Below are 18,243 nucleotides of genomic sequence, written 5' to 3' on the forward strand. Positions count from 1 at the left end.
TCTCATATTACACAGCATTCTGTTATGGTACATTACAGATTCACAAATCATTAAAAGTAGCAATCCACATTAACAAGCCCATAAAAATTGCAAGCAAGGCGCGGAGGTTCATTTCTAGAGGGATAGAATTGAAAAGCAGGAAGTTATGCTAAACCTGTATCGAACCTTGGTTAGACCACACTTGCAGCACTGTGCACAGTTCTGGTCTCAATATTACAAAAAGGATATAGAGGCACTGGAGAAAGTGCAAAAAGGATTTACAAGGGTGATACCAGAACTGAGAGGTTATACCCATCAGGAAAGACTGAACAGGCTGGGGCTCTTTTCTCTGGAAAAGAGGAGGCTGAGGGGTGACCTGATAGAGGTCTTTAAGATTATGCAAAGGTTTGATAGGGTAGATGTGGAGAAGATGTTTCCACTTGTGGGGGAGACCAGAACTAGGGGCCATAAATATAAGATAGTCACTAATAAATCCAATAAGGAACTCAGGAGAAACTTGATTACTCAGAGAGTGGTGAGAATGTAGAACTTGCTACCTCATGGAGTGGCTGAGGTGAATAGCATAGATGCATTTAACGGAAAGTTAAATAAGTACATGAGGGAGAAAGGAATACAGGAAACTTTGTGCTATCCGGCACCGATGGGACCGAGCTGTTGCCGGCCCATCAAAACTGCTGGACAAACCAGCGCTAATGTTAAAACATACGGAAGCTTTTGAGCTCTGTATCTAGCAACAAACCCTGTTGCTCAACAGCTTCTAAACAGTCTGCCGTAGCTTGCAAGCGTCTCTGTAGCTAAGCAACAGCTTTAGCTAGACCTTGCAGAGCCTGACTGGTGAAAAAAAAGCAACGAAAAGAAAAAAAACTTACTGAACCGACTCCTGAATTTTGCCGGTGGCTCGAGCATTCTGGACAGTTAACCTCCGGATAAACCAAAGTTTCCTGTAGAAGGATAACATGCTGATAGGGTGAAATGAAGTAGGGTGGGAGGAGGCTCATGTGGAGTATAAACACCGGCATGGATCAGTTGGGCCGAATGGACTGTTTCTGTGCTGCAAGTTCTATGTAATTCTATATTCCTTATGACATCCACATATTCATTATATCGGTTTTAATTTAAACATTAAAATAAGCCCATGCATTTCCCGCACCTGCTCAGACACAGGTGAATCGGTAGGAAGGAGAATCTTGTTCTGAATAATTCCCACTCTGACAATCCGAGGCTGACGGAGCTGCTCCGGGGCTGCCTCAAACCCAAAACCCTGCAGCTCAAAATTTTTTTCCACGGATGCTCCCACAGCACACTTGGGAAAATCCAGCTTTCTGAAAAAGAGCAAAGCAAACAATTATAATCAAAGTTTGACAATCTGAAAGCTTGGTTTTTAATTTTATTTATATATACTGCTGTGCCTTCTTCAAAATCTTAATTTCTGGAATATAGTTGGCCAAGGAAAAAAAATCAAACCTTCGAGGATCCAAGTGCAAAGGGGTAAATCACCTCATGTGCCAAGGGGCTGTTCACTGCTGAGCCAGCCAATCTCAGTTATAGCAGCAGCAGGTTTTCAGTTTCCCAGAACTAGGGATAGGATAAGCAGGCAGGATTTCCACTTCTGATAGATAGGCACCTGTTGTAGCGCAAGTGGGCTGCATTAACAGGGACACCTTTCATGGTGACCATGGGGCCTGAGGAGTGGATGAAAAGGCGGGTGCAGATGGTACTGGTAGCTAGGATCTTGAAAACTGAAACCTGAATAAGAAAGTAAATGTGAATGGAGTCATCCTTTTAGTCTAATTGTAGTAGTCAGTCTCCTGTGCACACTGTATGAATAATAGGAGAACCCACCATCATTTTGAACATTGATTCTTGAACCTCACTCCTTATTCAGAGGTCTGACATCCTTTGGCCCTCCATTCACCACGATACTTCTGCAGCCACTGATCTGCTCAACCACTCGGCTCACGTCTACCTTTGATGCCCCTGTCCCCAGTAAAACCTTTACTTTCTCCCACCCCAGTTGCTTGCCCTGTATGGCCCCCATCTTCACTTCCTCAAGTACGAGAGGCACTGACCAGCCTAGCTCAGGCACAGTTAATTTAACCATCTATCACCAGATCGGACTGGACCTTTGCAATTGCTATCAAGACTCATTCTCCTCTGCCAAAACCAGCCACTACTCCAGCATCACCCTGGAAAGAATAGACAACCCAACTTTTCTCTACTACCAACCTTCTCCTTAAACCCCTCTCCTTTTCCCCCTCCACCCCCTCTCCAAAAAAAAAATGCAAGGAGCCCATGGACTTCTTTATCATTAAGATTCAGACCATTCTGCTGCCTCTGATGTTCCCCCAACCCCCATACATTCCTACCAATGGATCCTCCTTCCCCCCACCCCCCACTACTTCTTCCGTCTTTCTCAGCTTCTCTGCTATCTCCCCCCATGCAGTCTCTGAGCTCATCTTGTCCATGAGGCCTCCCACTCCGGCTCCCTTGAGCCTCAGTCTCACTAAACTGCTCATCACCCAACTTCCCCTTGTGGCCCCCATGCTAGCTGACATTGTAACTGCTTCCCACTCCTCAGGAATTGTCCCCCTCTTTCAAAAGGCAGCGAACGCCGACAACGAAGTTGAAGTAGTTGCGCATGCGCAGCTTGAAATGCTTTTTACCCCGAACACTCCCAGCGATAGAATAGGCCCTATAAACACTGCAGGGGCCTAGTGCTCGGAGAAGGCTCAGTGCGGGGGGGCGGGTGAGCAGTATCGCCAGTCAAGTGTTGGAGACAAGGCGGAGAGAAGATTTCGGAGCAGGGAGAAGGTGGTGGGGCGCAGGGGAGCAATGGAACCGGTGGGGAGGCTTTGTAAAAACCCGGTATAGGCCTCAAGCCCCAAACGAGAACCTACACGCCCCGCTTCTGCACCGAGTGGGTCAGCAGCATCGCTACTGCCGAACAGAGCCACATCAGGAAAAGAAAATCTGCCCCAGCAAAACTCAGCAAACATCCATTTTTATTAATTTTCTTCTCCTCTCTCTTCACACATAGCTCACGCTCTGAACAAATAAATCTCCACAACCCTCCCCCCATGAAATTATTATACATTGGCCCAGTAATTCCGGTCCCAACGCGTGAGTACGGACGGTGTACTCACGCGTGGGCCCGTTGGAAGTGCCGGATTTCAGCATGCACAACGCATGCGCGGGAAACCGGCATTTCCTCCAAGGGGTTCAGAGGTCCAACGCGTGCGCACAGCACTCTGCGCGCACGCGTTGAACTTCCTTCTTTTTGACAGGTTTGCGCGTGTGCAAGGGCCTAAACTTTTTAGACATATAAAAAGGAGGCGTAAGGAGTGGATTCTTGAAGGTAAGTGGTCTATTATTTAAAATTATTACATTTTTTCCACAGCTTCATTGTTTTTAAGGACTTTACAGTAAGGTAAGTTTATTTTTAGACCCGATTTCGTAAAAAAAAATTTTTCAAAAATTTTATTAATTGTTTAAAATAGTTTTTAAGTTAGTTATAGTTTATTTAATTATTGGGATGTTTTTTAAAATTTTATTTAAAGTTAAACTAGTCTTTTGGACGCCCGTACTTTTCATGAGTTTGACAGTCTTTACTATCAAGCTCATGAATGAGTTTCCCCTCCCCTGATTGGCTGCAGAGTGCTCCCCTGATCCCAGCCGGCACATCGCACTAACTACGCCGCTGGATCAGGTAAGCACATCGCGCCGACATCTGAACCGGGCCAGTGACAGGAATTCCAAGCAGGCCCAGGCTTCAGATGTCGGCGCGCCGGGTGAGTGCACATCGGGGGCTTGCACGCGCGGCAAGCTCCCGATTCTAATTTCTGGCCCATTAATACTTAAACCAACCCACGATATTATTATACATTATTATTAGACCAACCCAGAGCGCCACAGATTTATGAGATATTACATTATTATACATTAATACTTAAACCAACACAGCTTCTGGTCGTTGGCAGCAGTCACTCTGCTTTCAAAAACCACCACCATCAACCTCCTTCTCAAAAAAACAGCTCTGACAACTCGTCCTTGCAAGCTGCCACCCCATCTCCAACCTCCCCTTTCTCTCCAAGGTTCTTAAACACATTCTCACCTCCCAAATCTATATTTCCCAAAGCTCCACGTTTCAATCTCTCCAATCAGGTTTCCGCCCCAGCCACAGCTCTGAAATCGTCCCAGCAAAACTCAAAAATGACATCCTCTGTGACGGTGATCGTGGTGCATTATCTCTCCTTGACCTCTCTGTACCCTTTGAAACGGCTGACCATACTATCTTCCTCCAATGCCTTTCCTCCATTGTGCAGCTCAATGGGATTGTCCTCATTTGGTTCGACTCTTATCTATCCAATCATAGCGAGAGCATCGCCAGCAATGGCGGCTCTTCCTGTCCCCACACGGTTACCTCTGGAGCCCCCAAGAAGCTATCCTTGACACCCTCCTTCCTCATCTACCTGCTGTCCCTCGGCGACATCAACCGTAGACATGTGCGCTGATGACATCCATCTCGACCTCTCTCGACCTCTTCACTGACTTGTCACGCTGCTTGTCCAATACCCAGTTATGGATGAGCCACAATTTTGTCCAGATCATGAAAACCAAAGTCATCATCTCCAGCCAAAACTCCAGAACCTCGCCACCAATTCCATCCTCTTCCCGATCGTTGTCTCAGGCTGAACCAGACTATTCCCAACTTTGATTGCCTGTTTGACCCTGAGCCGAGCTTCCATTCTCCATATCCGCTCATCACCAAAACAACTTACATCCGTCTGCCTCCATCTATACTTCAGCCCACTTATTACTGAAGCTCATCTTTTGTTGTCATCACCTCCCGACTCAACTATTCCAACGCTCTCCTGGTCAGACTCCCAACCGCCAGTTTCCTTAAACTTGAGCTCATCCAGCCCGTATAGCATTATACACCAGGTCCTGTTCAATTACCACACTGGTGCTTACTGACCTAGTGTCATAGAGTCATAATGGCACAGAAGGCAGCCATTCGGCCCATCGAGTCTGTGCCGGCTCTCTGTAGAGCAATCCAGTCAGTCCCATTCCCCTGCTCTATCCCCGTAGCCCTGCAAGTTTATTCCCCTCAAGTGCCGATCCAGTCTCCCCTTGAAAACATTGAGTGTCTCCGCTTCCACCACTTCCGTCGGCAGCGAGTTCCAGGTCCTCACCACTCGCTGCGTAAAAAAGTTTTCCCTCACATCCCCCCTGTATCTCTTGCCCAAAACCTTAAATCTGTGTCCCCTAGTCCTTGTACCATCAACTAGTGGGAACAGCCTTTCCCCGTCTAGCCTATCCAAACCCGTCATAATCTTGTACACCTCGATCAAATCACCCCTCAACCTCCTTTGCTCTAATGAAAACAAATCCAGCTTCTCCAACCTGTCCTTGTAGCTAAGATCCCCCATCCCCAGAACCATTCTGGTAAATCTCCTCTGCACCCTCTCAAGGGCCTTCACATCCTTCCTAAAGTGTGGTGACCAGAACTGGACACAATACTCCAGTTGTGGCCTAACCAGCGCTTTATAAAGGTTCAGCATAACTTCTCTACTTTTGTACTCAATAGGGGTATATTGCCTCTCCCTGTTCCTTCTGCCAAAATGCATCACCTCACACTTCTCTGTATTAAATTCCATCTGCTACTTGTCTGCCCATTCTGCTAGCCTTTCTATGTCCTGTTGCAATCGATTGATATCATCATCACTGTTTGCCACACCCCCAAGTTTGGCGTCATCGGCAAATTTAGAAATTCTACTCTGTATTCCAATATCCAGATCATTTATATGCATCAAAAAAAGTAGTGGCCCCAGCACTGACCCTTGGGGAACACCACTGTCTACCATCCTCCAGTCTGAGAAACAGCCATTTACCACAACTTGCTGTTTTCTGTCCTTAAGCCAATTCCTTATCCAAGCTGCCACTGACCCACCTATTCCATGAGCCTCAATTTTGTTAACCAGCCTTCTATGTGGTACTTTGTCAAATGCCTTCTGAAAATCCATGTAGACAACATCCATTGCATTCCCTTCAACAATCCTCTCCATTACTTCATCAAACCTGCGACCTCTTCCACCTAGAAGTACAAGGGCAGCAGAGGCATGGGAACACCATCACCACCTCCAAGTTCCCCTCCAAGTCGCACATCATCCTGAAACTCCCTACCTAACAGCACTGTGAGAGTACTTTCACCACACGGACTGCAGCGGTTCAAGAAGGCAGCTCACCACCACCTTCTTAAGGGCAATTAGGGATTGGTAATAAATGCTGGCCTTGTCAGCAATGCCCGCATCCCATAAACGAATAAAAAAAAATTCAATTAGATTAATCAAACACGATCTGCCTTTTACAAACCCGTGTTGGCTCTCCTTAATTAGCTTAAACCTCTCCAAGTGCCGTTAATTTTTTCCTTGATTATTGTGTCAATGGCAAGGCTTGGAAGCTAAGCAGAGCCAGGCCTGGTTAGTACCTGGAGGGGTGACCATCAGGGAAGACCAGGTGCAGAAGGTCACGGAAGGAGCCCCGAGGAGGGGCGGTTGGTGAGAAGGTCACGGAAGGAGGAGCGGCTGGTGAGCAGGCCCGGGCATTGGGCTGAAGATTGTCGGACAGGAGGAATGGTGGAAATGGAATGGCGGCGCGCACCGACGCAGCGGCTTTGCTTCTCCCAGTCATGGGAGCTTGCAAGATCACATTTCGTTGTTCATGTACTTGTGCAATGACAATAAAGTTGAATTATTATTATTATTATTTACCCACCACTGATGTTAAACTGTAGTTACTAGGATTGTCTTTACACCCTTTCTTGAACAATGGTGTCACATTTGCCACTTTCCGATCCTCAGGCACCTCCCCTGCATCTAGGGACGATTGGAAAATTATGGCAAGCCCTTCCGCTATCCCCTCCTCCAATTCCCTTAGCAACCTGGAATGCAAGCCATCTGGACCAGGCGACTTGTCCACTCTAAGCATACCCAGCCTTTTAAGTACATCCTGTCTATCAATTTTCACCCCTTCCATTGCTTCTACCTTTTCCACTTCTACCGATATTTTGTCAGCATCCACCTCCTTAGTAAACACCGATACAAAGTACTCATTGAGTATTCTAGCCTTGCCCTGTGCCTCTAAGCATATATCACCTTCTTTGTCCCTAATAGCACCCACCGCGCCTCTTACTACCCGCCTACTGTTTACACGCCGGTAGAAGACTTTTGGATTCCCTTTTATGTTAACTGCCATTCTACTCATATTTTCGCTTTGCCAATCTTATTTACATCTTCACATCCCCTCTCAACTTACTGTATTTGGTCTGGTTCTCACTTGAAGAATTCACCTGACATTCATCATACACCCTCTTTTTTTGTTTCATCATCTTCTCTATCTCCCTCGTCATCCAAGGAGCCCTTGCTTTGGTTCCCTTACCTCTTGTTGGAATGTACCTCGCCTGTACTTGGAACATCTCCTCCTTAAAGATCACCCATTGTTCCGTTACAGTTTTTCCTGTCAGTCTTTGGTTCCATTTTACCCTGGCTAGATCCTTTCACATCCCATTGAAGTTAGCCCTATTCCAGTTTAGAAGTTCCACTCTAGATTGTTCCTTGCTCCTCTCCATTGCTAATCTAAATCTTATGGTACGATGATCACTCGTACCAAAGTCTTATTCCACAGGCACTTGGTCGACTTGGCCCACCTCATTCCCCAGCACCAGATCCAGCAATGCCTCCTTCCTAGTTGGGCCAAGAACATATTGGTCAAGGAAATTCTCCTGAACACATTTCAGAAATTCCTCCCCCTCCTTTCCCTTTACCCTAGCATTATCCCAATCGATATTTGGGTAATTAAAGTCCCCCAATATCACCACTCTATAGCTCTTGCATATCTCTTCGATTTCCCTGCAGATTTGCTCCTCTACCTCCCTCTTACTATTTGGAGGCCTATAGAATACCCCCAATAGCATGATCAGACCTTTTTTGCTCCTCAACTCTAACCAAATGGATTCTGTCCTTGTCCCCTCAAGAACATCCTCCTTTTCCAACACTACAATGTCTTCCTTAATCAGCACAGCCACCCCACCTCTCTTTTTTCTTTCCCCATCTTTTCTGAACACCTTGAATATTAAGTGCCCAGTCCTCACCATTTTTAAGCCACGTTTCTGTTATTGCCACAACATCATATTGCCACACATCTAATTGTGCTTGTAGCTCACCAACCTTATTCACCACACTTTGTGCATTTACGTACATGCATTCTAAACCCATTTTTGAATTTTTCGTAGTCTTTCTTAGTCTGCTCCTATCTAGAAACATAGAAGATAGGAGCAGGAGTAGGCCATTCGGCCCCTCGAGCCTGCTCCGCCATTCAATGCGATCATGGCTGATCATCCAATATCTAATATGGTACTACTACTGCCTCTAGTACTATCCAACACACTCACTCTTTTATGCACCTTATTCCTCATTTCTACTCCTATATGCTGGTGCCCCTCCCCCTGCCAAGCTAGTTTAAACCCTCCCCAACAGCACTAACAAACCTCCCTGCGAGAATTTTGGTCCCGGCTCCGTTGAGGTGTAACCCGTCCGGCTTGTACAGGTCCCACTTCCCCAGAAACGGTCCCAATGCCTCAGGAATCTAAAGCCCTCCCTCCTGCACCATCTCTCCAGCCACACATTCATCTGTTCTATCCTCCTATTCCTGTACTCACTAGCACGTGGCGCCAGGAGTAATCTGGAAATTACTACCTTTGAGGTCCTGCTTTTTAATCTCTCTCCTAGCTCCCTAAACTCTGCCTGCAGGACCTCATCCCTCTTTTTGCCTATATCATTGGTACCGATATGGATAACGACCTCTGGCTGTTCACCCTCCCCCCCTCAGAGTATCCTGCAGCCGCTCAGTGACATCCTTGACCCTGGCACCAGGGAGGCAACATACCATCCTGGAGTCACGTCTACGGCCACAGAAACGCCTGTCTGCTTCCCTAACTATCAAATCCCCTACCACTATTGCTCATCCACCCTTTTTCCTCCCCCCTCTGTGCAGCTGAGTCACCTGTGGTGCTGTGGACTTGACTCTGGCTGCATTCTCCAGAGGAACCATCGCCCTCACCAGTACTCTGAACAGAATACTGGTTGGAAAGTGCGATGCACTCCGGGGACTCCTGCACTACCTGCCTGATCCTCCTCTTCTGTCTGACGGTCACCCATTCCCTCTCTGCCTGCACACTCTTAAGCTGCAGGGTGACCACCTCTAGAAACGTGCTATCCACGTAACTCTCAGCCTCGCGGATGCACCGCAGGTGACTCCAGCCGCCGCTCAAGCTCCGAAACCCAGAGCTCGAGTTGCTGTAGCTGGCAGGCTATCCTCCAGGCTATAACCAATACTTCCTCTAACTCTGGCCTTTTGTGCAGCCCCCTCTCTTCACCCACCATTGATGGCTGTGCCTTCAGCTGTCTAGGCCCCACACTCTGGAATTCACTCCTTTAAACCCACTCCATCTCTCCAGCTCATTCGCCTCCTTTAAGACACCCAGCATCAACCTCGGCACTGGCTACGGACACGGCAACGGCACACCCAGCCCAGTCGACCCTGCAAAGTCCTCCTCACCAACATCTGGGGACTTGTGCTAAAATTGGGAGAGCTGTCCCACAGACTAGTCAAGCAACAGCCTGACACAGTCATACTCACAGAATCATACCTTTCAGCCAATGTCCCAAACTCCTCCATCACCATCCCTGGGTATGTCCTGTCCCACCAGCAGGACAGACCCACCAGGGGTGGCGGCACAGTGGTGTACAGTCAGGAAGGAGTGGCCCTGGGAGTCCTCAACATTGACTCCGGACCCCATGAAGTCTCATGGCTTCAGGTCAAGCATGGGCAAGGAAACCTCCTGCTGATTACCACCTACCGCCCTCCCTCAGCTGATGAATCAGTACTCCTCCATGTTGAACACCACTTGGAAGAAGCACTGAGAGTAGCAAGGGCACAGAATGTACTCTGGGTGGGGGACTTCAATGTCCATCACCAAGAGTGGCTCAGTAGCACCACTACTGACCGAGCTGGCCGAGTCCTGAAGGACATAACTGCCAGTCTGGGTCTGCGACAGGTGGTCAGAGAACCAACACGAGGGAAAAACCTACTTGACCTCGTCCTCACCAATCTACCTGTCGCAGATGCATCTGTCCATGACAGTATTGGTAGCAGTGACCACCGCATAGTATTGTGGAGACGAAGTCCCGTCTTCACACTGAGGGCACCCTCCATCGTGTTGTGTGGCACTACCACCGTGCTAAATGCGATAGATTCAGAACAGACCTAGCAGCTCAAAACTGGGTATCCATGAGGCGCTGTGGGCCATGAGCAGCAGCAGAATTGTATTCCACCACAATCTGTAACCTCATGGCCTGACATATCCCTCACTCTACCATTACCACAAAGCCAGGGGACCAACCCTGGTTCAATAAGGATTGTAGAAGAGCATGCCAGGAGCAGCACCAGGCGTACCTTAAAATAAGGTGCCAACCTGGGGAAGCTGCAACACAGGACTACCTGCATGCTAAAAAGCGTAAACAGCATGCTATAGACAGGGCTAAGCGATCCCACAATCAATGGATCAGATCAAAGCTCTGCAGTCCTGCCACATCCAGTCGTGAATGGTGGTGGACCATTAAACAACTAACAGGAGGAGGAGGCTCCATGAATATCCCCATCCTCAATGATGATGGAGCCCAGCACGTGAGTGCAAAAGACAAGGCTGAAGCGTTTGCAACCATCTTCAGCCAGAAGTGCTGAATGGATGATCCATATCGGCCTACTCCTGAGGTCCCCACCATCACAGAAGCCAGTCTTCAGGCAATTCAATTCACTCCACGTGATATCAAGAAACAGCTGAGTGCACAGGATACAGCAAAGGCTATGGGCCCCGACAACATCCCGGCTATCGTGCTGAAGACTTGTGCTCCAGAACTAGCCGCGCCTCTAGCCAAGCTGTTCCAGTACAGCTACAACACTGGCATCTATCCGACAATGTGGAAAACTGCCCAGATATGTCCTGTCCACAAAAAGCAGGACAAATCCAACCCGGCCAATTACCTCCCCATGAGTCTACTCTCAATCATCAGCAAAGTGATGGAGGGTGTCATCGACAGTGCTATCAAGCGGCACTTACTCACCAAAAACCTGCTCACTGATGCCCAGTTTGGGTTCCGCCAAAACCACTCAGCTCCCGACCTCATTACAGCCTTGGTCCAAACATGGACAAAGGAGCTGAATTCCAGAGGTGAGGTGAGAGTGACTGCCCTTGACATCAAGGCAGCATTTGACTGAGTGTGGCATCAAGGAGCCCTAGTAAAACTGAAGTCAATGGGAATCAGGGGGAGGGGAAACGCTCCACTGGCTGGAGTCATACCTAACACAAAGGAAAATGGTTGTGGTGGTTGGAGGTCAATCATCACAGCCCCAGGACATCGCTGCAGGAGTTCCTCAGGGCAGTGTCCTAGGCCCAACCATCTTCAGCTGCTTCATCAATGACCTTCCCTCCAACATAAGGTCAGAAATGGGGATGTTCGCTGATGACTGCACAGTGTTCAGTGCCATTCACAACTCCTCAGATAATGAAGCAGTCCATGCCCGCAAGCAACAAGACCTGGACAACGTTCAGGCTTGGGCTGATGAGTGGCAGGTAACATTCGCGCCACAGAAGTGCCAGGCAATGACTATCTCCAACAAGCGAGAGTCTAACCACTGCCCCTTGACATTCAACGGCATTACCATTGCCGAATCCGCCACCATCAATATCCTGGGGTCACCATTGACCAGAAACTTAACTGGACCAGCCACATAAATACTATGGCTACAAGAGCAGGTCAGAGGCTGGGTATTCTGTGGCGAGTGTCTCACCTCCTGACTCCCCAAAGCTTTTCCACCATCTACAAGGCACAAGTCAGGAGTGTGATGGAATACTCTCCACTTGCCTGGATGAGTGCAGCTCCAACAACACTCGAGAAGCTCGACACCATTTAGGAAAAAGCAGCCCGTTTGATTGGCACCCCATCCACCACCTTAAACATTCACTCCCTCCAACACCGGCGTACCGTGGCTGCAGTGTGTACCATCTACAAGATGCACTGCAGCAACTCGCCAAGGCTTCTTCGGCAGCACCTCCCAAACCCGCGACCTCTTCCACCTAGAAGGACAAGGGCAGCAGGCGCATGAGAACACCACCACCTCCAAGTTCCCCTCCAAGTCACACACCATCCTGACGTAGAAGTATATCGCCGATCCTTCATGGTCGCTGGGTCAAAATCCTGGAACTCCCTCCCTAACAGCACTGTGGGAGTAGCTTCAACAGACGGACTGCAGCAGTTCAAGAAAGCGGCTCACCGCCACCTTCTCAAGGGCGACTAGCGATGGGCAATAAATGCTGGGATTGCCAGCGACGCCCAGATCCCATAAACGAATAAAAAAAACTTTTGGTCACTCCTCCTTTGGCTCAGTGTTTATTTTTGTTAAATTACGCCTCTGTGAAGCTCTTTGGGACATTTTTCTACATTAAAGGCGCTTAATAATTGCAAGTTGAAAACCCGTGAAATAGTGTGACGAAAAGTCACCTGGTCTGCAGGAGCCTGCTCAACTGCGGTGGAGGATAGAAGCCCGTTGTACTACCACCAGTTTAAGTAGCTGGAGAGTAGAACAATAAAAGGAACATGGAGGCTCCTCCTGCAAACAAAGATAATGGTCCTGATATTTACAGGGAACCGGGGAGGGTGTGGGTGAGGCCGAAAACAGCCTATCTTAACGGCAGGGTCTCATCTGCATCTTGTAGGTCCGCCTCCCACCTGGTAGCCGGCCAATGGACAGCCTGGCCAGTGGGCAGGGGACGAGGGGGCCTGCGATTGGAAAGGATGTGGGAGGGTGGAGATTGGTGCTGGGGAGGCTGAAGACTTCCTTGAGGGGCCTACAAAGAGTGCTAAAAGAGCTCCTGCCACTGTTTCACTGCAGAGATTCCCCACCCCTGGGAAAACTGTGCCGCACCAGTTCATTTCAAATCGGGCTCCCAATTACACTGCAAGGGCCCAATTTAAATATGGTAATAAGCATCCCGCCTCTCCACGGTGGGACACCAACAGCCGGCTGATCGGCTTTTAAATGGGAAAAATCGCGCATGTGCAGTACCTTGAATGGACCGTGCAGCCCCTTAAAGGGACCACGCACCCCTAAAAAATTAAAGGGAACATTTTCGGACACCCCGATATCCGCCACCGTACAAATGCCAGCGGGCGTGGATGTTGGGGTGGGGTTACGCGGATTTTATATTTTAACCTACATCCCCAACCAACACTTTCCCACTCATCGTGGGGGTTGATATTGAGACTAATAACTTTGCTGATGATCATTTCTGGGGAAGACTGAGTCCAATTAGACAAAGGTGAGTTTGGGAGGCAGGATCACGACTGAGGAAGTTCTTGGTGCCAGAGGGTGCTTACAACGAACACTCTGAATCCCAGCTATGGATGTATCACAGACCAAGGTATGGGTTCTGGTACCCCAGCAGAAACCACAAAAGTACTGCAGCCTATGCCTTGGCCTCCAGACTTGCCATTTGTGACTGATGGGCAGCCCTGCTCCGAGGCGTCACGCCAGGAATGGCCAGGTGGTTCTGCTGGCAGCTCCAACCTCCAACCAATCCTTCACTTGCTCATCCAAAACCTTCAAATATCACGTGGCATTTGCAGCAGCTTGGTCTGCTGCTCCTGTGGGAACCTAAAATGAACACCCAGCTACACTGGAGCAAAAGTCCTTGGGCCACACTCCACTCCTCGGAGTCTGGCCTTCTACTCGCTCCCCTCCCAATGACCCACCACTGGTGGTAGAGCTCTCGGTCGCATTGATCCTGTTTTCTGGAACTCTCCCATGAGCTCTCGGTCTCTCTTTCCACCTATAAAATCTTCCCATAACCCAACTCTTCAGCCATGCTTTCTATCTCGTCTTCTAATCTCAGTCTTTCTAGCTCATCCGCCACTCCATCGCCCAGCTGTGAAGCGCCTCGGCACATTTTCTACATTGAAGGCGCTATACAAGTTGTTGCAGCATTCAACAATCTAAAAATCCATAAGCTCAGCAAAGCTATGGAATAATTAAAGTCACTTGCACAATTGCTAAGTACTATGGCATTTCAAATCCTTTCTCCACTGTAAATGCAGCCAGTGGTCTTTGGACCGGAGGAATGGGTTAGCAGGGTCATTAAATTTCTACTTGTCCCTGTTAATCTGTAAACACAAGGTCAGTTATTAACAAATCTGTTTCAGGGTCAGGTTAAGAAAAACAATTTGAACAACTATTTAGCGCGCCAATTTGGTCATTTTGAAAGATGAAAGAGAGACTTGCATTTTATACAGTGCATTTCACAACCTCAGGACGTCCCAAACACTTTACAGACAATTAACTACTTTTGAAGTGTAGTTGCAGTTGTAATGTAGGAAATACGTCAGACAATTTGTGCACAGCAAGATCCCACAAACAAGCGATGAGATAATGACCAGGTAATTGTTTTAGTAATGTTCATTAAGGAATATAAATATTGGCCAGGACACCATGGAGAATTCCCATGCTCTTCTTAAAAATAGTGCTATGGGATCTCTTACATCCACCCAAGAGGGCAGGCGGAGCCTCGGTATAACATCTCATCCGAAAGACCAGTGGTGGGCAAACTACTGGCCCACCAAGTCATTCTATCCGGCCCGCCGGACGGAACAGAAATAGAACGCGAGCTGGAGCTCGAGTTGCACATTAGTCTTACACTTCCCTTTCACTTCTAGTGGGACAGAGATGGAACCGAACTGCAGCTAGGGCACACACAGTAATACTTGATTCAATTTATCAATTTGCAAAAGTGATTATCCCCGGCCCGATCTTAAGAGGATCCGTTCCACGATTCTGGGCCCCAATGGGGGACATCTGCATTCAGAGCGTCTATGAATATGCCCTATCCACTTTAGAATCGAGTCATGGCTGCTCATCTCGATGACTCTTTTACTGAAGAGACCGGTGCTACTTATTTCCTCTCCCGGTACCCAGAGTACGACAACCGGGGAGTTCTTATCACCATCTTAGACACGGGAGTGGATCCCGGAGCACAAGTTATGACTATGAGGGAATGGGACTGGCTGGATTGCTCTACAGAGAGCCGGCGCGGACTCGATGGGCCGAATGGCCTCTTTCTGTGCCGTTATGACTTTATGACTCCAGGTAATGGCACACAATTATAGATACTGTGCATGGCCTCATTGCTTGTGGAGCAGCGTGTTCAGTCTGCCATCATTTTTGTGGTCAATATTGTTTCTGTGGTAATGGAGGGCTTTTCATTTCAACCTTGCTCTAGCCAGGGGATGTGATGTGGGTTTATTTCTGCTCACTGGGTTAGTGTTCATGTTAACTGGAACTTCTGTGGAGTCTGGACTGTGCTGGGGCTGATAAAGGGTTTTGCGCCCTGTATCGTTTCGAGAATAGCCTCATACAGAAATAGCCTTGAAATCAGATAGCAAAATAAGGGGCAATGGATACCTGCATGGGGTACTGGAAATAATATGGCAGGCGGCCAGCTACACGGTCACACATGTAACCCCTGTATGTTTTCAAAGACAGTGAAAATGTAGCTGGCTGGTTTCAAAATCTCTTACTCAGGTGGCCAATTGTTTGGGCTGGAGGGCCACTTAACAATAGCGCATGCGCAGTATCTCTTCCAGCGGAAGGAGCTGGTGAGTGGCCTGTGCGGGACTAGGCAATTGGCGTGGCAGCACACCACAGGAGGGACATGGGTGTGCGGCCCTCAACAGATCTTGTTAATTAGCCCTCCAGCCCAGATAATTGCCCACCCGTGGGAAAGATGGCACCTCTGAGTGCAGCACTCCCTCAGTACTGCTCTATTTGGCTTAATAATATAGAAAAATAATTTTTTTTTGGTGGGGGAGAAGGGTGGGCAATGTTTTTATGAAGTCTGTATCTGATTATTACTATTTTTTCAGATTATAGAAAAAACTGAAATGAAGCTCTGGGAGCAGCGAGTGACAAAGGCATTAACATCAGGCTCACAGCTGGATGCTCCACTCCACACCCACCACGGCTGCGCAGCTGGCTACGCGCTGCCCTCTGGGAGTTGTAGTTCACGGAGCCTCAGCGCGGACCGAGCGACAGTGCGGGAAAACTACACCTCCCACAGCTCCCCGCGGCTAACCTGATTTCTTTGCCGTAAAGAAGGCTCTTGACCTGGCGGAGCTGCTCCGGGGGCAAGTGACTCTCCAGATATTCCTCCAGCGAGCTGAACTCTGCCGCGGCCATGTTTGCTGTGTTTGTCAGGCGCGGTCGGTAGCGGCTCGTCTCCTGCGCGGCTGCAGCCCAACAACCGCCAGCGTCCAGCAGGCCCGCCCCCTCCTCCTCCTGATTGGCTGAATCCGCCACACCCCGCCCCCTGGCCGTGAGAGTGCGTGAGGGGAGCACGTGACAGCACCGCGCGCCAGGGGAGTCACATGGGTGGGGAGGGAGAGAGAGAGAGAGACTGGGGGAGAGAGAGAGAGAGAGCGAGAGAGACTGCGGGAGAGAGAGACTGGGAGGGAGAGAGAGAGACTGGGGGAGAGAGAGAGAGACAGTGGAGATAAATTCATCACAGCACTAAATTCACCTGATCTCACAAGTAAAATTTCAAAATTTAAAGAAAATCTATATGAGATCACCAGAGATGGTGTAAACACGGCCATAGAGGATATAAATATGATCTTCCATGAGGCAGCTGTAAAAGCCGACCTCGTGAAACAGAAGAGGAAGCATCACAAAAGACAAAATAAAAATATGAAATGGTTTGACCACGAATGCAAAAATGCCAGAAAAGACCTGAGAAAAATATCAAACCAAAAGCATCGGCAACCAAACAATCCGGACCTACGTACTAGATACAATGAAACCCTCAAAAGATATAAACACACCATTAGGAACAAAACACAAAACTATACCCACAAAATACTCGAAGAAATTGAAAACTCCACCAATCCAAAACAATTCTGGGAAATGTGGAATAACCTGAGTACAACACAATTGCAAGCATTACCAATCCAAGATGGCGACATCTGGAGAACACATTTTGAAAACCTCTACAAAGACATCCCAAAAAACAAAACAAACCCAAGTCAACATCAGGTCACAGAAAAACTCCACACATTAGAAGCAACAATTAAAGACAACCAAAACCCTCTAGACTCCCCAATCACATGGAAAGAACTGGCCACAAAAACAAAATCTCTCCACCTAAAGAAAGCCTGTGGCCCAGACAACATCAAAAATGAAATGCTAAAGTTCAGCAATATGGAGATGCAGGGTGCGATACTCAAACTATTCAACATCATATTACGCTCAGGCTGTTTTCCCGATATCTGGTGCCAAGGACTAATCTCCCCCATATATAAAAGTGGAAACAAATCAGACCCAAATAACTACCGCGGCATCTGTGTCAACAGTTGTCTAGGGAAGTTATTCTGCAGTATTCTAAATAGTAGATTACTTGATTTTCTTAACAAACATAATATCCTCAGAAAAAACCAAATAGGCTTTCTTCCAAAACACCGCACCGCCGACCATATCTATACCCTTCACACCCTCATTGAAAAACATAAACACCAAACAAAAAATGGGAAAATATTCGCCTGTTTCATCGACTTCAAGAAAGCCTTTGACTCTATATGGCACGAAGGGCTCTATTATAAACTTCTTCAGTGTGGAATAGGGGGCAAAGTCTATGACCTTATTAAATCAATGTATCTGAAAAACAAATGCGGGGTCAAAATTGGAGACAAACGCACCGATTTCTTCACCCAGAGAAGAGGCGTCCGGCAGGGCTGCAATTTGAGCCCGACCCTGTTCAACATATACATAAATGAATTAGCAGACATGCTGGAGCAAAGCGAGTCACCAGGTCTCCGTCTCCTGGATGGAGAAGTGAAGTCCCTGTTCTATGCGGACGACCTGGTTCTGCTGTCTCCCACAGAACAGGGATTACAGCAACAACTAGACCTACTCGACAAATACTGCCAAAATTGGGCTCTAACAGTAAATCTAAAGAAAACCAACATCATGATTTTTCAGAAAAGACCCAGATGTCAGGAAAACAAATACCAGTTTACCCTCAGTGATACCACTATAGGACACACTATGAGCTACACCTACCTTGGTCTAACTATTACAGCATCA

General features: G+C 48.0%; 1 protein-coding gene across 2 annotated transcripts in view; it reads right to left on the reverse strand.

The window, feature by feature from the left end:
- Window positions 1-16,448, reverse strand: part of upb1 (ureidopropionase, beta) — a 152,420-nt gene extending 135,972 nt beyond the window's left edge. For both annotated transcript variants that reach the window (XM_085962089.1, XM_085962088.1), the window contains exons 1-2: window positions 16,241-16,448; window positions 1,151-1,322 (exon numbers count right to left, since the gene is read on the reverse strand). In XM_085962089.1, coding sequence (XP_085818215.1) covers window positions 1,151-1,322; window positions 16,241-16,344 — 276 coding nt within the window. In that variant the 5' untranslated portion in view covers window positions 16,345-16,448. The remainder of the gene's footprint in view (window positions 1-1,150; window positions 1,323-16,240) is intronic.
- Window positions 16,449-18,243: the final 1,795 nt, after the last annotated feature.

This window comes from Somniosus microcephalus, chromosome 19 (genome assembly GCF_052327205.1).
Source record: "Somniosus microcephalus isolate GS21.2 chromosome 19, FLI_Smic_1.0, whole genome shotgun sequence".
Taxonomy (NCBI): Eukaryota; Metazoa; Chordata; class Chondrichthyes; order Squaliformes; family Somniosidae; genus Somniosus; species Somniosus microcephalus.